The following is a 24298-nucleotide window of genomic DNA, read 5'->3' on the forward strand; positions in this document are numbered from 1 at the left end:
TGCGCCCATCACCCTCAGACATAGTTGACAAGTCCAATGTGCTTGTAATTTCATCAGCACCCTTACCCTTCAAGACTAGAACACAGTAATGCTGATATTACTATTTGGCGGCAGAAATAGACGAGGTGCCAGTACTTCCCTGGACGAATTCTTTCACAAGGAGCAATACCGCTACTAAAAACTACTTCTTGTTTTGATGTAATCGCAATATTTAGCTTCAATAAATAGTATTAAAGATTTCGCTCACCTCGTTGAAACAAAAACGCATCACGTCCTTGTCCAACGTGGTGTAAAAAGATGCCGTGTTAGTTAGTAGCGCGTACAACGAGCGACCACTTTTTGCTATTGCGGTATCAATGGGAGGTTGAATGGTGCAGGCGGTGAAGCAAAAAGCCAGTTCGGCGTGCCGCCATTAGTATGTGCAGTGGCGTCCGAATGTGAGCATTAATTTATTGATAATATTGTATTGAATAATGCACGCTCGTAGCCACGCAGTTGCGAGCACGCGCCTGATTCCTGACGTTCGATCAACTCTCACTCGGTAGCTGTACACTTGCAACCAAAATCAATGGCACAAGCCGTTCATGTTTTAATCATTTCGACAATCGTATAATGAATACTTTTTACAAATCCTTAACTGTTTTACATTTTGATTGAAATTAAGATAAATTAATACAATGACTATTTCAACACGGATAATAACATTTTTTTTTTCTGTTTTGTTTAACTGAACCCTTGCTCAGTCTACAGATTCTTTTGTAGTGCCATATTGCAAAGGATCAAAAGATGAAGGCACCCATACAAAACGAGAACTAGACAGTGACCTTCTTAAAACCTATAAAAAAGACATCAAAGAGCGGCCGCGGCGGTGGGTTTTAATATTTATGAAACGCAGTGTACTCCGGAGAGTCGCCGATAAGCAAGCAGAAAACGTTAATCAGCAAAATGTTGGTGAAATTTATGTGTTGGTGCGTGGCATTAATTAAAATGGCCGCCGACAGTCGCGCGCGCAATCTGTCACCGACATTTGTTACACGGCTTTCGATAAAAGCACGATATCAGAACCACGACACATTTGATATAATAAACCCTTTTACAATAAAGTGGTTATGTTTTGTTGTGCAACATAATGAACACGATAATAAAAGAAAGTTCTTCTTCTATTTTACAAATGGAGTAGAGTCATCATTGTATCGGTGATAAATTAGTTTTATTTATTTTGCACTAAAATATTTAAATAAATATACCCTCATAGAAAAAGGTTTAAGTGGAGTGAAAGTTAAAGTCACACAAGTGTTTATTGCTCCATTAGCACAGAAAAATATAACCCACATCCTCTTCAATTCTTGTAACTCTAACTATTATTGTAATGACTAAAACTCTATATATTGTAATGTCAGTCCAACTAACTGCCTCCGTGGCCGATCGCTTACCATGCTGGACTGCCACGCAGCCACAAGTCGTGCACCTGATGGTAAGCTGCACACCTGTCCATAACAGTTGCAGTGCCACTCAGAGCTTTAAACCGCAAAGATCTAATAGGCACTGACATAATAAAACTATCTTTTAATTGAATAAAAGTATAATGGCATAGTCAATTATTTGGAGAAGTGTGAATTGTCCATAAAAATGAATAAAAGAGATTAATTTTTTTTTGGGGCTGATCGACTCGGTTTCATGTAAGAATCATTTCATTGTATGTACAACCTATATACTAGTGTAGCGAATCGCAGCAGCTGTAGCAGCCGCAGCGGCCTTTTTTAAGGTTACTTTTATATTTAAATTCTATATATAAACGTGATTGCCTTTAGTACCTTTTCTTATTATTGACTATTCTACTAGAACCTATCTAACGCCCATAGTGTTGAGGGCACCATCCATCGAGGTTATCCAATTACATTGTAACGTGTTGATGCAACGTGACATCTTTAGTAAGTCACTGGATTGCGTATTGAAGGAAATGTTGTGTAGGCATAAGATTCTTTATATTGTACTTTAATTATTAATTTTATTCTTCTTTTCACTTCTTTTTGCACCATGAACGAATAAACACTGTCTAACATTGTTCCTATATGTTTAATTATAACTAACTATAGGTTTGACTATAGGTAAGCCGCTAACCAGATATCATCCTATCTCACTGCACAAACCAACCTAATATGAAAACATAGATGCGGTTGCAAGTAAAAAAAATTATATTGACAGTGATTCGAGACTCCTTTTTAAGTATGTACTAGGAATTCAAACTCTTCCTTATGATTGAGCTTACGTATGAAAAACATATATGTGATATCATGATAAAACTTACAGTGAATGACTGCAAAATATAGATTGTTTTTCAGAGTATAGAATATGTGTACCTGTTGCGTGATGGTTTCCAATGTGTCTGCGTGTGCATTGGGTTGCATGTTTTTGTATATTTTCGCGTATTCATAGTTTTGGTGTATCTATTCCAGCACTTCTAAAAGACATTCTGTATCGTCATAATGTAAGTGCCAGTACAAACAGATTGGTACAAAAATAAATAATGATATTCGATAGCCACTGCAATTCGTTTATGTTTTAAATACTTTATAACGGATACATTTAAAATGAACAGTACCCAATATTCCAGTCCAAGTGAACCAAATAATAAATTAGAGTCAAGGTACGAAATTCGACTCCATTCAGGTCATTCTGACTTAATGAGTCCTCATTGTCAATCCAATGTCAATACGAGCCCGCATGCAAAACCCGTCTATCGGATCCGCTCCTTTATTTTGAGGCTTTTTCTCCCCACATCAACCTTTTAGCTTTTGTTGTTCATATCGATATGCTGTGGAGTTGAAATTGTTGAACCTTTTCAAGATGATTAATGGTATTTGCAAAAATGAAGCCTTGTCAGCCGCCTAATTACTGTAACATTGCTGTTTGAGTGCTAAAAATATGGAAGAATGTAAAGGTACAAGTTATATATTTGATGTATAGCCATCGTCCGATGATAAGTGATACCAGCCAGGATAAAAACAACAGACCAAATAAATACTAGTAAAAACCGAAGACTTGTGGCAGTCGTCGTTGTAGTTACGATGCCTTCGGCATTTTTTCATATTTTCGATAAACTTAGGGATTTTTATAGAGTTTCTTATGCGATGTGTTGACTCTTGATTAAAGAAGCCTGACAAATACGAGTAATAGACAAAAAAGGTTGTTAAGTGATTCACTGTCATGATTAGTATATCTACTACTTTAGGTATAAGTAGAAGCAGTTCATAACTCATTCATTTGTGAAAACACATATTGTCAACTTCTATAAGTTGACATGTAACAAAATAAGTATAATCTCATATAGCATTATACTAAACAGTAGAGTATATTGTTATACATTTTGTCACATGCACATCAAGTGACCTCAACAGACTAAACTAGGTGTTGTATTTTTAATAATGTCACACGGGCGTGCACGCATCGATTTAATAAGTCCGTCAATGATTAAACCGCTGTGATAGGTTATTTAGATAAATTTTAATTATAGATAATAAGTGAAATATTTAACTACTTACATGTCAATATATATAATAGTGTTTGAATACTGTCAAAATAAATACGTAAATGTTAAAGACTATTATAAAATGATAAACTTAGGGGTTTGTCATTATAAAATTCGGACTCTGCTTAGTAACATTTGTAAACAGTGGAGCTCCTTGTGGACGAGCTCTTGCTCGTCCAGGGAAGTAGTATTGTGTTCGTCCCGTCACATGTCACGTGGTATTGTAAAAAAATATATAAACATTTTTATTAATAATAATTTGTTTAATGACTTTTTAAATAGCTTAAGGTAAATAAATTATTGTGATATTTCTGGTGTCATTACTTTTGTGCATGAAGATTAGTTTTACAAGTTTTCAAATTAAATTTATTGGTCATAACGTCTTGGCTTTAGAGTACGCATGAGTAAGTGTGGGTACATTCGGACGTACGTTCAGTACACTGCAGTTTCGTAGATGTAAAGTAAACGAACAGTAAGTAGTCGAAGATCTTTAAATTATGGTTTACAGCTATTTGTTCTTTTCAATCTACCGTAATCGCTCTGACACATTTTTTGTGCCTTGATAGCTGCGTTCACATTAGTTGCCTTGCCCATGTTGTACATCCTATAAATTTGCGAGAATGAAAATGAAGCACTACTATGTAACTGAAAAATTTATAAATTTATTATTCTGACATCTTAACTCTGAATACAATTACACCGATCACGCTGGGAGAGAGACGCGTAAACTTGCGTCAACGCTAAGCCTATCCCAGCTTGTCAGTGGCGCCACTAGGACACCAGATGTTGAATCTCATACGGCTAGTTGCTTGGACCTTCTGCTGACAACTGATCCGGACCGATATTCTGTGGTTGTGGAGGCCCCACTGGGTACTTCCGACCATTGTCTGGTGAAAACTGTATCCGTATACTCCCCAGCCGATTAGAGCCCAGTGGTAGTGGTAGGCCACCTAGTGGTATGAGACGGGTGTGGCGATACAAGTTAGCAGATGGGACGAAATACGCCATTTCTTTGCGCCATATCCTTGGCAGGCGTGCTTTACTTCAGGAGACTCGTCGAGCTGTGCTGATGCTGTAGTCGAGGTCTTGGTTTGGGTATGGAGTATTACGTGCCATACTCTGATGTACCCAATGGACCCCATGCTCGTCCATGGTTTAACGCTGATTGTAGTTGTGCTGAAGCACATAAACAGTCCGCGTACCAAGCTCGGGCAGATGCTCGACTACGCAAAACTACGAATACTCAGAATTTGAAGACAGCTTTTAATAAGGCCGCCAAGAAGTGCAAAAGCATGTTACGTAGGGCCAAGTTCGACCATGTGCGCCGCATAGGGGCCAAGTTTGCCTCTTATCCAGCAGACAGCAAATCCTTTTGGTCCTTGGCCAAAGCGGTCGAATCTAAATTTTGTCGCCCATCTTTGCCACCTCTGCTGAGGCCGGATGGCTCGCTGGCTCATACCGCGCAAGAGAAGGCGAATCTCTTTGCCGCACTCTTTGCAGAAAGTTCGCGTCTAGATGTCGCAGGGACCCTACCACCTACTTTACCTCAGGCTGGCTGCACTATGGCGCGAGTTCGCATACATCAAAAAGAGGTACTTAGAACTCTGTGAAATATAGACGTGAATAAAGCTAGCGGGCCAGATGGAATTCCAGCAATAGTCCTGCGTAACTGTGCGCCTGAGTTGTCTCCTGTTCCCACACGCCTGTACCGCCTCTCACTTCCATACGTTGCAAGACTATGAAACGTGTACTCAACAACTGTCCCCTATCGTACCTTGACCTAGACAACGACCTCCTCAGTGATCGCCAGTACGGATTCCGACGAGGGCGATCTACTGGGGATCTTCTTGTGTATGCCTGTCACATATGGAGCGAGGCTATAAAAAAACAAGGCGAAGCACTGTCGTTGGACATTACTAGAGCCTTTGACAGGGTCTGACACGCAAGCCTTTTAAGTAAGCTTCCTTCTTATGGGCTTCCCACTGACCTTTGCAATTGGATCTCGGAATTCTTGAGCGAAAGTTCGATTCGAGTGGCCTTAGAAGGCTACTCTTCCGAACATATGGCGATCATTACTGTTCGTTCCGTACTGTCTGCAACTCTCTTTCTGCTGCATATCAGTGATATGTTAATTCCAGGTACCTTTGTGTATGCTGATGACAGCACAGTTGTAGATAGGTACTTGCCCAATGCAAGGGCCAGTGGAGAGGAAATCCAGTCTTGTCGAGAATCCATGGTTAGCCGTTTAGATTTGACACTCCAGGCAGTCTCCGATTGGGGCAATGCCAATCTTGTCAAATTTAATGCTACCAAAACGCAGGCGTGTCTACTCTCTACAAAACGGAGTCCCTTTGAGCGGACTCCAACTTTTCGTGATATATCCATACCGATAGTCGATTGTCTCCAGCTACTTGAAATGGACCTGTCGTCCAATTTGAACTTCGGCAGATACATTGAATCCATGGCCAAAAATGCAGCAAGGAAGCATGGGATCCTTTCCAGGGTGAGGCGTTACTTTACACCGGGACAGTTGCTTCAGCTGTACCAAGCACAAGTCCGATCGTGCATGGAGTACTGCTGCCACCTTTGGGATGGCTCTGCGACATATCAACTGGCCACTTTGGATTTAATTGACAACCGTGCCAAGAGGCTTAATAGGTGACTCGGAATTAGTGGAGGCGAAGCTGCAGAGCCTTGAACATCGCCGTAAAGTTGCCTGCGTATCGTATATATTACAAGATATATCACGGAGAGTGTGCGATGGAATTTCACAATTTAATTCCGCCTTCCCCTTTCCATCACCGGGGGACTAGGCGTAGGCTTGGGTTTCACCCCTATATTGTGGAAATTCCAAAGATTCGCACGAAGCGTTACGCTTACGCTTCCACACTTATATGGCGAACGGCTATGGAGTGGAATTCCCTGCCTGTAGACTTGTTCCCTGAACGTTATAACTTGGACCTTTTCAAGGCGAGAGTGAATAGGCATTATTTAGGTGTGCATGCTCCATCGTCGACCTCATCGTCACTTTCTATCAGGTGAGATGGAAGTCAAACGCGCACCTATATTTTATATAAAAAAAACACAACTTAATAAACCGTATAGCCAACATGACACGTGCTTGCTTTATAGACAATTACATATCTATATTAATACCCCATGATATTATACCGTGTTTGCTTTGTGTCTACGTCGTATTTAAGTTCATTTCTCCAGTGTAAACTGCACTTAAGATATGTATCTCTCAATAACATATATCAATAACAATTTCATACAAAATGATATCTTAAAATGTCACTACAAGCAACATTGTTTCAAGTGTATACATAACCATACATCACTCTGGTTCATACATATTAAGAGCGAGTCCATTTAGAACCGAAATGAGTTTCGATCCAAGTGTCGACTCCGACTGACTGATAGGACAGTGATTTATAATCACAACGACGCTTTCTACATTGTTTTTTCTGGTTTCACTTCTATATTTGACCATACTGAAAGTGGGATTGAAGATTTTGAGATACGAGACATTAACACTTTAAACAATATATTTTAATTTACTCGGTAAATTTAAAGATTTAGGTTGTAACAGTATCTTAGTAGCAGTAGAGATTCTTGTGAAAGAGAGTTCGTCCAGGGAAGTACTGCCAGCTTACGTATTTCTGCCGCCAAACAGTAATGTTGCATTCAGGTTATGAAGGGTGCTGGTGAAATTCTGTAATTTGCACATGGGATTTGTCAACTTATGTCTCAAGGTTACGGGTGCAGTGGCAGTGCCTCTCAGATCTTTACGATTTAAAGCTCTGAGTGGCACTGCTAACAGGTGCGCGGATAGGTGTGTAGCTTACCATCAGTTGCACGTATGTTCGTCCCGTTACTTGATATTATAAAAAAAAAATAACAATGTCTAAATTATTTAGTATTCACATTTTAATAAAACGTATTATTTACAACCGTTAAAGCTTAGCCTCTTCACGCATTATGTGCTTTGGTACCTATTTTCATTTAATTGACTTCAAAAAAGGAGGAGGTTCTGAATTCGTTTGTATTTTTTTGGGTGTAATTTATTGTATTTATGTGTAAAGGTGGCAAATTAGGGGATGAATCCGATAAAACTTGGCGAATAGATGTAACAAAACCAGCGAAATACAGTGAAAGCGGATAAACAAATTTTTGAGGTAGGTATTTTTTTTATAAAAAGCTGTAATTCGGTATTAAGTCGCTATCTCTTTCTACATTGAAAAAGGCATGTGATATAATTACGTAGGTATTGTGTTTTCTTCCCTATTATAGTCTGTGTTTACGGACAAGTACGAGACGTCTGGTAGATAAGCGGTAGTCCTTGATAATCCTCCGTCCCGCCTCCGTATACCTCCGATCGGTCACCTTATTGGCTGCAATTGCCTTCTTGTTTTTACACCAGTGGGTGTAGTAATCTTATTTTTAAATATTTCATGCATTTCGAAAAGATTCTTCGCTGAGGCAGTTAAGTTGATGTAAAGGGCTGATAGAACAATGGCGAAAAATCGATGTTAGTTACAGTATTTATATTATAAGCTCTTAACCATAATATCGGTTTTAACAACCTAGATTTTGCGATACGAGTTTTCAAATTTCTAAATACACTTTTAGGACATGGGAGAGGCGAGAGTCTTAAATACATATCCAAAATAACAATAATAACGTCTGAAGTGAGCTCTTATTACACACCATCTGCACAGATACACGCCATACTGCATTTATTTCATTTCGGTCCTTAAGTGCGGTTAAAACCAACAGACTGAGGAAAAAGAAAGAAAAGGTAATAAGAACAATGGTAATAATGGTTGCCTGTATGTAGTCCCACTGCTGTGCACAGGCATCCTCTCACAATGAGAGAGGCTTGGATTGTTGTTCCTACTTGGGTCCAATGCGGGTTGAAAACTGCACTCACATCATTATTTTTTTTATAATACAACGAGAGACGACCAAGTCGTGTGCTTGGCGGTAAGCTACACCCCTGCCCATAACAATTGCAGTGCCACTCAGAGCTTTAAATCGCAAAGATCTGAGGGGCACTGCCACTGCGCCTGCCACTCTGAGACGTAAGTTGACAAGTACCATGTGCTTGTAATTTAAACTGGAACACAGTAATATTCACATTATTGCTTGTCGGCAGAAATAGGTAAGGTGGAAGTACTTCACTGGACGAACTCAAGGAGCAAGGAGCTCTGCTGTTACTAAAATTGCTTTGCAAATGTGCGCAGGTTTCCTTGCGGTGTTTTCCTTCACCGAAAAGCTCATAGTAAATTTCAAATTAATGTTTCGAAACTTAGAAGTTGCAGAGGTTAGAGGTGCAAGCTCAAATTCGAACCTACGACCCCGTGCTTGAGAGGCGGTAGGTAAACCATTAGGCAACGACGACTACACTAAAATGGCCTTCCAGATTTCAGAATCACTGGTTTATTTTTTGCGACTAGAAGTTATGACGACCTGCGAAGACCAAGATCATAAAGTTTGATCTTTATTAATTGAAGTGCCAGTTGTGAGAGGAGCAACCGCTCTTGCTCCCATTTAAAACGTAAACCAATAAAACATTTGAGACACGTTCTTGTGAATCAATACTCGAGGTCTCCATATGAATTATTTATGTATTTTATTGTCGCTTTATCGCCTGCATCGCATGCCGCGCGTCTCTGGAAAGTTGAAATAATAATCAGAAGATAATTTTATTTTTGACAAATAACGGCGAGAATTGCGTTCGGGTTTTTTGCGACCGGCTGTAGAGCGGGTTCGCAAGGATTCCAGCTTTTATTATCGGAAAAGTTGTTGGTATTCCGAGCTTGTGTAATTGTCTGGTACAATAACAAGTATGGCGCAGGTTTGACTACCTTAACTCATAAATACCAGGAATATTTAGGTAAAAATAGACCCTCATTTTCACTCATATTAGATATACCTCTCAAGCCTTATTCTCATGTAAGTAAACCCTATAACCATAAAACAAGTATGAGTGAACAATCCCAACACTTAAGTTTTGTTTATAATGCCCTATCAACCTTTGGTAACAATACTGATTTTTTTACGAGAAAACAGTCCCGTATCTTTCGTTTTAGTGACCCTCCCTATCAACCTCTTGTTGTTATACGAGAATATAACCTGCATAATTACAGGGACGTTAAAAGTTCAGGTACTGACCTCAGTTCAGTCCGTGGACTGGGTTTATATGAATGAACAATTAAAAAACTTAAAAATAGTGTACTGTGGCGAGCTTATCTATAAACAATATAAAGGATTAATTATATAGTTCTATTCGTTTATTACATGGACCACTGTTTTTTCCTCTATGGAAATAAGTTAGTTTATAAGGCAAAATTTAGATGTTGCTTGTATCGTGCTAAAAAACGCACAGATGTTTTCAATGTTATTATTATGTTTAGCCGGTATCAGTGATATTGTGGTAATGTACCCACATCCAAGATAGTTATGATGTTTCCAATAAAGATATTACATAGTTTCACAAAGTTAGAGTAACCGCTACAGATGGACGGCAACGAGTAACGATTTATATCTACACTTCCGAGATATCCCGCGCAATCATCGTCAGACAATAAAAAGTGGTAGGTACTTAAATAGTGGCCAATTATATTATTTATAGAGCGTATGGAACATCCATCAAAACGAAATAACACGGTGGTTGCGTCAAAGGCACCGCGGTATGAAGATTTGCTCCAGAAAATGTCAGCGCGACCGACAAAGGCTGGAGGCTGCCGGTTGAAGGGTGGCGGGCGGCGGGAGGTATCTCTGGCCCGCCGCCGCCGCACCCGTTACACATAATCGGTTAATTGTACAGCCTTTGCACCTTAACGAGAACCTTTAGCTCGTGAAAATTGTTTCGCTGATTGAGGAAAGCAATTGAATTTGTTTCAATTGGAATACATTATAGTCCAATAACTATAAACGTTTATCAACATTGCTACTCAATCCCAATAAAATACTAGTAAACTCTAATATCTAACATCTATCCATTTCTCAGTCTGCATTCGATGCGACACGTTTCTGAAACCACAGACTTCAAATCCCTGTATTTTTATGAACTAATGGTTTCAATTAACATTATCGCGATATTGTTGGTTGCACGTTCTAAATGAGCAAATTTGAATATTCAATTGGAAATTAATATAATTTTGCATAAGCGCGGATTGGAGTGGCGTAAGCGGTCCATTTGTCGGTAAATATTAAGATTCACGTTTATTTCAAGGACCACACACGAGGCGGTGTGTTTGTTTGATGCTCAACCATGCGACACGTAACGGTCCACTGCTTGTGCAATGTTCAGTACATACAGCTAGGTACATACATAAGTTAAATCAAAGATTATTGATATTGAAAAACCCGGGGTTTGTTGAGTCGCCTTGTAGAGACGACTTTATGTAAGTTCCCACTTGGGACACAAGAAGAAAAACAAAAAGTTTGCGACGAAAAAATTAATTACATTTAAATTCTCTCTCAAAAGCCACGAAAGTAATTATAAACGATTGCAGCAATTCACTAGCGACTAATTGACAAGGGAGGTCACGCGACAAACTTCCTATATAAAAACACCATGCTTGACTCGACTACAAACTGTTACCTGATTTACGTATGTTTTTGTTTTTTAAACAACATACCTCGTCTCCAACTAGGAATCTCAATCTGGGGTAGTGGCCCCTATGCCCCAGAATAAAAGTTCCTTTCTTGTATGTCCTACCGGGAATCGAACCCGGAACCTTTACATCCAATGCGAAAGTGCAAATCGTTTGACTAAAATCGTATAGGTATATCCAAAGTAATAAATGCGAAAGTAACTCTGTCTGTCTGTTACGCTTCACACATAAACCGCTGAACCGAATTTGACGAATTTTGGTACAGTGACAGATGGGGCCTATGAGAAAGATATAAGCTACTTTTCGTCACAAAAATAAATCTTATAGGAGGCGAAATGAGGGATGAAAGTTTGTGTGGAGAAATCGTAAGAAATCTGAAAATTCGTATTTACACCTTTTGTAATGAAAATTTGTATTAGTATAGTACAATAGGCTACTCGGAGTACTTATTCTAAAGAGACAAAGTCGCGGACACCAGTTAGCATAATTATAATAGAGTATATCGTCGGTGTTTTGTAGAAAGGGCGAAAACGTCATTTCGAAAAATTCTTCAATGGAGCATGTTTTACGTTTTAATGGCTGTTTTAAAATTCAATTTAGGTTTTAATTAAATTTAAGTTTTATACATAGGTACTACCCTGAAATATTTTTGGAAATGACCCTTTCGCCCTTCCTACAAAATACCGACAATATAATAATAGACACACTCACTGTAGAAACACATAACAACTTAGAACAACGTAAGCATTTTGCTATACATGAATTGTTAACCAATCAGTAAAACCTGCCGGAAATCGCACCGTGCTAGTACGTACAAATATTAAAGCAGACGACAAGTGACGAAGCCTGGTGCCTTTATCTCGTGCAGGGGAATTCGATTAACTCTTGATTAAAATAATTAGCCATTCGCCACGGGGATCTGCGTAGCCGCTCAAGTGCTGGCATGTGAGATAAGGAATCGGTTTTAAGGTTGATTTTGTATTTATTTTTAGGTTGAAAAAAAGATGTATAAGTTTGCAGGTGATACAGAAATGCGGGTAAGTTATTTAATGTAACGACATGATTTTTTATTCTCAAACTTAAATAATCTTTATTTCATAGGTAAGCTTGATTTCTTTTTAAGTTGATTAGACTCTACTCATTATTCGTAAGATAGATTCCTCAGAGAAGGATTAGTACGAAACTGTATGTGTTGTAAACAAATATTTGTACGCATCATCAAAACAACCTGCATGAGTTAAATAGGTCACTACCATGGATTTTTGTCATCCAAAAACTGTGTAAAGGCGGCGGACACACTTTTCGCGACTCGCGCATTTCGCCCAAACGAGCGCGCCCGTGGGGGCCTGTTCGGATTCGCCACTACTGGTCGGTTGTCCTTATCTACTGACCCGAAGGATAGGGAGTTCCAGGGAGACTACGGGCTCCTCGTAAGACCAGGATAAGTCCGGGCCGAGCCCTCCGCCAGTGATACGCCTTCACGGGCGTATCTGGCTTACCTGGACTTGTGTATGGACACGCTGAGGTTCATGGTTAGCTGCAGGGATGAACACGTTCGTTTGCCCCGGTAGCATGTGGCCGGGACATTCGCCAAACGCGCATCTAGAGTGCAGCTAGGGCGTCTTAGTAGCGCTCGTACAAATCGGCGCGTTTGACATCACGGACCGTGGGAACGCACCCTTATGACAATTAGTATAAAGTTTTTGTGCCACTACTTATCTCTATACTAAAAAGCCTATCTCTATACAGTAGTAAACACAATTTTTTTCTTGTTTGAGGGATGAGGGTCTACCCCGACCCGTAACACAGTCTTTTCAAACCTACCAAAGGCGCCAGTCACTCACTTAAGTAATGGATATCACGAAATTGCGTTATCTCCCATAGACTTAATTAACTCTTGAGCTGCTTTTGTGAGTGAAAAAAAAAATATTATCTATACTGTCATATTTAACTTTAAAGTACACACATCAAAAGTGTCCAGGGATCAAGAACGTTTTTGCATATTACTGAAAATCAACATTTTAAGTTTATTTTATAACACCAATGGATTTTCTTGGTCAATTTTATAATTAGAATTTGAAAATGAAAGCGACCAAAAATTCCACTGTAGTTAAAAAAAATCATTAAAGCCTGCTTTCAGTAAATAGCAAAAACGTTAAACACTTTTAATGATGTATGTGCATGCACCTTAATCATCATCATTCGCAGTTTGGCTTCACATGGGCTTCAGCCATTGTTACCTGTCACCCACAATATAACCATGTAAATAGTTACATAGTGAATAATCACGAAAATCTTAAAAATTTGTACTGAACAAACTTCTCGACTCTTTAAACATTTAAATAGGTAAATAATATACAGCAAGTGCCCACTTAGCTGCTCGGTTTAATTGAATGAAATTAATTCGACGGTAATTGGCTCTATTTAAGATAACTCCCGATTACTTTTATACCTATCAACAGAAAGATACGTATGTTAATTGAATAGCACTTACGTACACCAACTGTAAAATACAAAATAAAAAAGAAGACAATACACGTAAACGACTCATCTTATATTACCATTTTAACTTTAATCTGTTTATTATAAATTGATTTAAAAAAGAGTAAGGAATTAAATACACAATTTATTAAATAAAAAAAGCAAGTAATTTGAGGTTGTTACCTACACTCGCCATTCTGGTCGCCATTGGAGGGTGTACTTATTGATATTTGCTATAATTTCGTTCTGATGGAGGTGCATTTCTTTCAATAACATGTAATAAATAGTAATTCAGGTAACTACATTTATTTGGTTTCGCCATTCTGACTCTCATATTAAATGGGAACTTCTCACAGAAGCACGCCCAATAGTAGTATTATTTTTGTAAGAAATCATTTTAGAAATTTTAACTCATCTAAATTCAGTAGCAATAGAGCTCCTTGTGAAAGAGTTCGTCCAGGGAAGTCCCTAATCCTTTATTTTATTATCTATTTTTGTCGCCAAGCAGTAATGTAAGTTTTACAGTATTCCGATTTTGAAGAATAAAATTACAGGCACATGGAACTTGTCATTCTGTCTCAGGGTGACGGGAGCAGTGGTATTGCCCATCAGATCTTTGCGATTTAAACCTCTGAGTGGCTGGAACTGGAACTGCAGGCGTGTCCCTTACCATCACGTGCACGACATGTCCGTCCCGTCACTTGGTACCATAAAAAAACCGACCTCAAACGTTCGTGGAATTACATTTATTTGCCAAGTTTTATTTAAATCAGTTACCTTCCGGTAAAGTGCGCGAGACCGGATTCATCCCCTAGTTTGCCACCCTTAGAAGTGGAATATGTTTAATTTAAATGGGACCAATACTGAGATACCTTCTGTTCAACAAAAAAAGAATCATCAAATTTGTTCACAAATTTATCGCGTAACATACATACAATAAAAGTACAGTCGAATTGAGAAGCTCCTCCTTTTTTATAAGTCGTTTAAAAATCTACTAGCAGAGAGAAGTACTAGGTACTTAACTATACGAAGTCAGTTGTCTTATTTTGTGTAGAGATAATTCTTACGTACATGGTCAACCATGAAAATTAAGATTTAAAATCAAATTTATGTCCCTCGTAATAAGAACGACGGCTCCAATCCCAAGCTTAATGTGCTCTTGACTGTACTTACCTTCAAATATGTTCGAATAATAGGTGGGCGACAAACATTTGGGCAGGCTTTGTCCAACCCATGAGCGAGTTAAGGGATCCATTGAAAGGCATGTCCGTCGATCCGTGGGAGACTAATCTTATCTCGGGAACTGTGGGAAAGTACCGTGAAACCAAATTATCCGTGCATGTAGAGAAATGACAAAGTTATACATTAATCTTGCAGCAATAGGATAACAGTACTACGGCTTACTGCATTGATAATTTAGTAAAAATGTACAATAGTACATAAAAGCACCTGTGTTGCTCGAGAAACTAGACCGTACGTGATTCACACAGAAAAAAAAATGTTTCGACATTACATAAAAAACATCGATTTCGCAAAGGTCCAATGGTGAAAAATCCAATAGAATAGTTGAATTTTGAGCTGTTTGACAATTATGGTGTACCTCCTTTTTAGAGAAGCCAGAAGAAGAAACATACAAACTGGGTAAGTTACAGTAGCTGTGGGAATTCCTCAGACTGCGCGAAAGTTCCCCGGAACAAGCACGACCTGTTTTTTGGCTCGTATCTAGTTTATACGTTAAACTCACGATTGACATCAAAACAAACAATTAAAATTATATTCATCCGCGCCTCACGCAATGCTAATACCTAAATGAGTATCTACATGGAATTACTGGGAACAAACGAAATGTACAACCATGTCCCAATGTGTAGTGTATCAACATTAAAGTATCTCAATACTTTATCGATAAATGTGACGATTAATTAGATATTAAATAATTTACTACGAAATAATAGACACTTAATTGTAATTTTAAACAAATGTCCATTAATATTATACAAATATTTTTTATGAAAACAAATAATGTATATATTAACAAAAATAACGGATAACTCACGTATTGAAATCGAATTCTTGCTCGACATGTTTGCCCGGTGTATATAAGATTCCCTGCTCCTGTGGCAAGAGTTACGTAGAAGAGACCGGCCGTAACATTTATCCCGACTAACGGAACACATACGTAGTATTGAGAACCGGGACAATCGGGGCTCTGCGTTGACGGAACACTCATTGGATTCGGATTCGACGCACTATATTCGCTTTGATAAAGTGTCCGTACTGGCTAGAGAAAAGCATTTCATTCCGCAGAAAGTACGTGAAGCTATCGAGATTAGTCGTCATTCGAATTTCAATCGTGATAGTTGATGGTCGGTACCCCCCGGCTGGAAAACAGTGTTAGATACTACGTCAGTGGTTAGTGTAAACGAGACTTTAGAAAGTGACGTTGTTAATTTAGTGTGCAATCCTGCATATGACTTTAATAAAAATGAAGCAAACGAGGGTAGATTCTCGCCAACGCCGCCTGCGCCCGCTACCGTACTGAGTGATCGGGTTGCCAGGGCTTTGGCGCGCAGTTTCCGTCGAGTCACCGCCGCGGAATCTCATGATTAAGGACCACGAATTGATTCAAAACAGGTCGAGCAAAAATTCGACTTAAATACCTGAGTATCCGTTATTTTTACTTTTACTTCATATGTCTGAGTCTCACGGTGGTTTTCTATTTAAAATGTATATATTAATTATTTTACTATATTGACAGTGTACTATGCAATAAATAAAGTTTACACATATGTATAGTCACATGTATAGTTAATGTAACAATATATGTAATAAAACTAATATAGATACTTTTCTTACCTTTAGTAGCAGTAGACCTCCTTGTGAAAGAGTTCGTCCAGGGCAGTACTGTCACCTTACCTATTTCTGCCGCCAAGCAGTAATGTGAGCATTACTGCGTTCCGGTTTCGAAGGGCAAGGGTGCTGGTGAATTTTTTTTTAACGCACACACTCAACATAGTCCCGAACTAGGGAAACCCTGTGTCGCGGGTGCCATGGACACACACTTAGACAACCACAAATTACACCCAAACTCACGAGAGAAATAAATGTAGGCCATACAAATATTTCTCCCGGCCCGGGAATCGAACCTGGGACCTCTGCGTGGCCGTCCGGCATGGTAACAGGCACATGGGACTTGTCAACTTATGTGTCAGGGCTGTGTCAGGGTGTCGGGCGCAGTAAGCTCTGAGTAGTAGTACCTACTATAAGGGTTATGGATAGACGTATCGCTTACCATCGTCCCGTCACTTAGTATTATATAAAAAAATACCTTATTATCATGTGACTGCAATAAACTATTATGAATTATTATATAAAGTGCATTATGCTACGGTTACAAAGATTTTCTTCGTTCTGCGGCGACGTTAATTATTCATAAGGGCGCGTTCAAATTAGCCGCTGTTAGAAGCGCTGCAGTCGCGCGGCCGAAGCGGTGCATCTGACTGTAGCGCTGATGAAGTGCGACCAAATTTTTAGTGATGTTTTATCTTTCAACTCAGTTACGCGATGGATACTGACGAAGAAACATTACTTTTACGTAGTTCTTGGGGCACACACTTCACATATACGTATTAAAACTGACTCACCTGCTATGTTTTTTCAGTTGTAGTTTTAGTTTCAAAATTGTCAATAAGTTTTGGACATAAACTTTCCCCATGCCTTTTTTATCCAGTCCAACCGCGCGGCTGCAGCGCGCCTAACAGCGGCTACTTTGAACGCGCCCTAAGACTCATCCCTAAATAGTACAAGATAAGGGTAGAAAAAATAAAACATTTTTTCTATGAAAACATTCATACAATTCAATTCTAAAAACGATACCATATTATTACTTTTAAAATAACCGAGTTCGCCTGTTCTTTATTTTTAACCCCTTCGTTGTCCATCAATTGATCTCTGTCGATACTTGATCTATAAGGCACTCATGAATATGCAAAAATAACAATTAGAACAATGAATTTTGGATACATTCTTCGTTTTTTCACTAAGTCACGTTTGAATCATTATTGTTGCAATGATTTCTCTTACACCACACCCTTTTTAATGACTGTATTGTATGGGTTTTTATGCTTATTCAGATAACATTGTTGAGGAACGTGATATATTTTCTTCTTCTAAGTCGCGTTCTACATTGCTGAAAGTAATATTCCTGAAAGTTTTTCGTTGCAATATACCCGACCTGTTCCCACTGTCTTCGGTTTCTCTAAGGGCAGTTGAAACTTCCTCTGTGGCTGCACGGTTACCATGCTGGCCTGCCACGCAGTGGTCCCGGGTTCTAGGAGAAATATTTGTATGGCGTACATTAATTTCTCTCGTGAGTTTGGGTGTAATTCATGGTATCTATGTGTGTGGTTTCCTAGTGCGGGGCTATAAAAAAAAAGAAACGAAGGAATTAATTGGTCAACTGGTATCAACGATTGGTCCCAACGACGAGGTTGTCTGCCGCGAGATCTTTTACCGTCTACCTTACACATTACAATTAACTTGTCGAGGTTGTTAGTTTAATCGTTTATTCCCAGAAGTTCCATGTACCTACTAGTTCCACGTGGACAATTTGTATCCTTGGCTCAATATACATTGCGGAGGAATGGATTGAAACGAAAGCATCAATTTCGCCTCGTTCCGCGAGAAGGCGCGCGCAGATGCTGGTATGCTGGAGCATTCGCGAGCTTTCTCGCGACTGCGCCTTGAGGCTGTAGTATTTCGTCGACGTTTGACGTCACACTGCGCCTGCCTTCGCACCACTTCGCCATGGTTTCGCCAGCCGTCGCTGACGGCAGCTGCGGAATTCTCGCGAATGCGCATGCATGCGAGAATTCCGCAGCTGCGAATGCGAGATTTTTGGCTCGTATCTAGTTTGTACGTTACAAAATTGACCATAAAAGTCATTACGCCATGTACAATAGCGTTACAAAAATTCGCTTCCATTCCGTTCCGCCGCAACATAAGTTGAACCTTAAACGGGTGAGGAATATAAATGTTCCTTGTAGCATGTAAGTTTCATACATGTTCGTACAGATGTTACGCTTTCAGCATTTTTAACCTACTTCAAAAAGGAGGTTTAGTCAAACATTTGTAAATCGATTTCGATGGCTCTTTTTTGTTGGGAAGCACCTCAGTAGTACTATTACATTCCCCATCCCAAAATTTGAATAAAATATTCCATGTACCAGGATTTACATTTACCAAATTAGGTGATGAAGCCGGTTTATTGTATGTCACTCGCTTTTCGTTAACAGATCTCGATACAATTTGGCACATTAGATGTAATTCCAAATTCAAAGTAAAGAGCTCATCTGATGATGGAAATGGCAAATAGATGAGAGGAATTCCTCACTAGTGACCAAAGCTACCTTGTGTTTGAGCTCGTTTTGACGAGGACTTCCATAGGTATGCGTATCAGTAGATAGCAGTAGAGATCCATGTGAAAGGGTTCTTCCAGGGATGTACTGCCACCTTATCTATTTTTGCCGCCAATCAGTAATGTCAGCATTACTGTTCCGGTTTTGAAGGGTAAGGGTGCTGGTGAAATAATAATACCTAATAATAACTTTATTGATAGCCATTACAAATAGTATAGAAATAATACAGTAATTATTAGTTCTTGATTGATTGCCAACCAGCTAGGCAACATCCAGACCCCACAAAAGGATTTAACCTGTGTTAGCAGACAGTACCGTTGCCGCCACGGCGGGCAAGCATCAATCGACTTTTTATCAGCAAATGGCTTACAGGTAAACTAAAAGGAACTCTGTAGTCCCAAAACCAGTACAAAAAAACTGTTCATTTGGGACCCAGAAAAGAATAAACTATGAGAAAGATTACATTAAATTACAGGCACATGGTACTTGTCAACTTATGTCTCAGGGTGACGGACGCTGTGGCAGTGCCTCTCAGATCTTTGCGATTTAAAGCTCTGATTGGCACTGCAACTGTTATGGACAGGCGTGTAGCTTACCATGAGCCACAGGACTTCTTCGTCCCTTCAATTGATATCATAAAAGAAAAGTCATAGTTGAGGAGACCACGGCAATGACAACACAGCGAAAGCGGAAGCAAAGTTTTGAGGTCAGTTTTTAATAAAAAAAAGTAATAATTAAATACGTTACAATAAATTAGAGTCAAAGTGTAAAATTTGCTTACAGTCAGCAGTTTAAATAAATAAAACAATGTTGATTTAAAAAGAAAAAGCAATTAATTTTATTTGTTTATAAAAATTACGCCTATAAATGCGTTTTTTGAGAATTCACACTCACAATACGATACGAACAACAAGAATTATGTTACGTACAATCTTATCCATATACATATGCTTGGCATTCATTCGATCAAAAATCATTCAAATTTAAATTATTTTCTTTTTAACAACACAAGCCATCATAAAAAGCATTAGACATAATTTCTTGTACTCGTCTTTTTAAACACAAGAACTATTGTGTATATTCTTGCCTCACGTGTGCACGACTAATGTTAAAAAAAAAGAAAAATGATATGAAGCAGGATAACTTCATTGAATAAAACGTCTTATTGAATTCTTCAATTACCAGGTCTCAAACCAGGGAATTCCCTGTAATATGAGTTTACAAATTGGTTTAACAGAGAATCGAATCGGGACCTCCTCTTCTAGAACGACGCCGACATTGCTAAACGCTGGGCCACCAGGATCGTCAATATAAGGTCTCGGCGTACGTAAGTCTTACTACAGGATATGTACTGTCATCAGCATATCAAGCTCTACACTTTCGCCTCTAGGGAAACGGAACGAGATCCATCAATATGTTGCCGTCTACAATTCAATGTTATTACGACACTTCCAAATAAAAATGCGCCCTTTAAATGCGTAATGTGCCTACTGTAATAACTCATGTACATCCGACAGCTGGGCACTGGTCTCCTCTAAGGCTTCAAACGTGTGTTATTGATATACAAGTATACAAGCCTCTTTTTTTAATATTAGTCATGCGATGTCATCAGTACATAACCAGAAATAGAGACAAAATGTCATTTAATTTATTTGAAAACTATTCTGCCAAATCATTACGGTGATAACTGCACTCCAATTGGCCAGCCCGATTTGGAAATAATTTAACTTGAGACCAGTTTAACTTGAGCTTTGCTATAATGGACGAAAATTGAAAAATTACATATTTAATTACCGATGACATGTGATTCCGTTTCTCTTATAATTAGATGTTCTGCTGTTTTTCCCACGCCGCCGAAATAAACGCCCCCCATTGTTAGAGACATTATCTTTATTTATAATAAATACAGAATATTTTGGAATATACGGAGACGTACACACAGGACAGTTGTTGGCGCTGTACTATTTCAGCGTTCTAATTTGTGATTTAAACGCAAACGAAAGTTTATATTCAAAAGTGATAGAAGGCCCATTTGCCTGATGGATGGCCCTTATTTCGTCTCTATTTCTGGGTATATACTCGATGTGCGATGTTAAAGGAATGTTTACATTAGACTTATATCTACAATTTCAAGATCCATTCTTGCAGACTCTTAATATCAGCTGGATTGTCATCATCCCCGGTGTTCGCCGAGCACTCAGCGATGTCAACACGACAATTGAGGTGCGAGAACTCAAAGTCTTTACCCATTTTGCCTAAAAAGGTTGTCTTGTTCGACTGAGATGGGTCTACGGACTGCAGTTGGCTAGATTTTGTTACTCGGACTAGATTTCTGTGAACAATAAAGTATTTTTTTTATTACATACAATAATAGTAGCAAAAACCAAAATAGCTCATATTTGTATTTGTAACACAGCTGCATTCAGAATGTACTAAATACAGTGTAAAGAAAACACCGTGGTGTTTTATTGGTTAAAATAAACAAGTGACATCAAGGACAGGTATATGATTTGTCATGTTGAGTGTGTACGTTATTATTATTATTATTGTAGATATGTTTCACATATCGTCGCCTTAGGCTGCCTTTCCACCAGAGATGTGCGATGTAGCGAGGCGGTGTGCGAGGAAATTTCCACCAATAGGATCACTTAATTGTCCTAGCCTCACTTAGCGCAGCTCCGGTGGAAAAGGTTTAGCGGAGCTAAGAATTTGTACATACAAAATAGCGAGAGATGTGTACGAGGGATGCGGGCGAGGAATGTGTGCAAAACGGTGAAGGAAACTAAAGCTACTGAAAGTATGACACTAACTGACACTGACACATCGCCACCGCTCACCCCACCACACCGCACCCCGCCCGCGTATAGCTGAAGAGTCCGTAACGCATCCTCGCACCGCACCGCTGCACATCCTCCCATCGCCTAGCTACCTCGTACAGCTTTGGTGGAAGCAACCTTAGAGTGAAAACCTCGCGCGAAAAATACGCGTTTTCACATAGGTCGTTTTTACTGATTTTTGTTGAAAGAAAACTTCTTGCTCAAATATATTATTAAAGTAATATGGTAAAGTAATATCAGAAAGACGATACACAGTATAATTTAACTAATTAAAATGCTAACTACAAATATGATTGCGTTTACCACATTTCACACATTTTTATCTTCGTCCTGAAAAATTACATAGTAATCACATACGAGGTATACACTCTCAGTCGACGATATGTATATTTTGAGACAGGTCACCTTTCTAGAAAGCCTTCGATATGTAGTTATAATCCATTAATTAATAGTTCCCTCAGTTACTACTATGAGAAGATATTTAAATAATGTTACCCTATGCAAAACATGGACCGACCATTGGTCTCATGTACAAAGTCCAAGTCAGACAGAAGAGTTACATAGAAAAATACTAGACGTATCTTAACACCATAGGGTTCAGAACGATGTAAACAGTGACCCACATTGGCAGAGACGGGCAGTGAGTTAAAACACAATCAACCCGCCTAGGTTTTAACCCATTTCTGCCCTTAAATCTTGGACAAAAACGGAAAATACGGAATTTGGTATAATTCGATATTTATTACAAGAAATAGAGGCTACTCCACACAGATAACCTTGCAATCGTGTCGATTCTCACTCCTAAAGATGCACATTACAATTCGACTTTTATGAAAATCGATTCAAGTATACGAACAAACGATTTTTTGTATCGATTTATTTCAATGCGATTTTCAACTGAATCGTGAATACGTTGCCGCGCGCAGCTTGCACAACCATTTTGGTGTCGGCAGAATATCAGTGCTGCAGACTTATAAAGTTGGTAGCATTGTGCTGAGCCGAAAACTTTTCAGTGCATTATTTATTGTAACCTATAATAATATGTAATGCTGTCATGTGCTGAATAAATGCGTTATCTATCCGTGTGGAGCAGATGCGCCTACTACAGTGGACCGAAATGGGAAAAGTAAGCAGGTCGACCACCAGTAGAATGGTCTGGTAACACCAAGATTGAAGGTCAGGCAAGGATACAATATGGCTTTATGGCGCAAATCGGATATGTATATTCCCAACAGCGAGAGACAGCATATTGATGAAGAACCAATAGCAAACGTTTTGAAGTAAATATTACTACGTGCACCCACAGTGCATGAATAATAACGTACACGCACACACTCAACATAGCCCCGCGCTAGGCAAACCCTGCGTCGCGAGTGCCATGGACACACACGTAGACAACCACAAATTACACCCAAACTCACGAGAAAAATAAATGTAGGCCATACAAATATTTCTCCCGGCCCGGCAATCTATCCTAGGACCTCTGCGTGGCAGTCGTTACCGTTCGGCCATGGAGACAGTTATAATGAACAGATTCCAATGCGCTTGTTCTAAAGCTGCGTTACCAGCATATGTTGATGGTACAATCATCAATGTTGAGATTGAAGCAGAGTATTTATTACATATAAGATTTCTTACTACTATACTGTATTAATAGGTATGTAATACAGACATTTCCTTCTCCAAAAGGCTCTTGATGACCTGGCTGCCCTTGGCCAATGGCTGGTCTTGCTTATTGCACAGGATCAACACAGAAGGACTGTAGCTCTGCACAGTTGGATCTGCTAGAATTGTATATAAATATCTGAAAAAAAAAAATGTTATATAGAACTTTTACAATAGCAGATAATTGTTATATATACAGAGTTATTTGTAAAATACTAACAATCCTGCAGGACTATATTGCTAACATCGTAAATAACAACTTGTTCCATGATTTCTAACAAAACATACTAAATTTGGACAAAAATAAACTTTTAAGTTTTTGTTGTACTATCTGACAGTTTTTAGATCTGTATTTGGTAGTAAAATAAAAAAAGGAAGTTCAATCGCGCAAGCGTCCTCCGCGACGACCTCCACACTCGCCACTTTTGTTAATACAGAGAGTTGTAATATCCTTATGTTTGTATGAAAGTAAAATCTGATGAATTATTGAAAGATTAGCAGTCAATTAATTCAGATTACACAATTAAAAACAATAACCATTGATGGTCAAAGAAAACAAACACAATGACCGGTTTTTGTCACGAAGTTGTTTGTTACGAAGTCTTTATACTTTGTCGCGTCCCGCCTACTTCCATGGATGCCCAGCGCACAGCCTCGGTTGATGACCAGCGTCCAGCCTCCATGGATGACCAGCGTCCAGCCTCCATGGATGACCAGCGTCCAGCCTCCATGGATGACCAGCGT

At 39.0% G+C, this 24298-nt stretch overlaps 1 protein-coding gene across 1 annotated transcript in view; it reads right to left on the reverse strand.

The window, feature by feature from the left end:
• Positions 1–20929: 20929 nt before the first annotated feature.
• Positions 20930–24298, reverse strand: part of LOC113235809 (signal recognition particle receptor subunit beta) — a 6414-nt gene continuing 3045 nt past the window's right edge. The window contains exons 4-5 of the mRNA XM_026471715.1: positions 23562–23693; positions 20930–21384 (exon numbers count right to left, since the gene is read on the reverse strand). Of these exons, the coding sequence (XP_026327500.1) occupies positions 21174–21384; positions 23562–23693 (343 nt within the window). The 3' untranslated portion in view covers positions 20930–21173. The remainder of the gene's footprint in view (positions 21385–23561; positions 23694–24298) is intronic.

This window comes from Hyposmocoma kahamanoa, unplaced genomic scaffold (assembly GCF_003589595.1).
Source record: "Hyposmocoma kahamanoa isolate Upper Pololo Valley unplaced genomic scaffold, ASM358959v1 88, whole genome shotgun sequence".
Taxonomy (NCBI): domain Eukaryota; kingdom Metazoa; phylum Arthropoda; class Insecta; order Lepidoptera; family Cosmopterigidae; genus Hyposmocoma; species Hyposmocoma kahamanoa.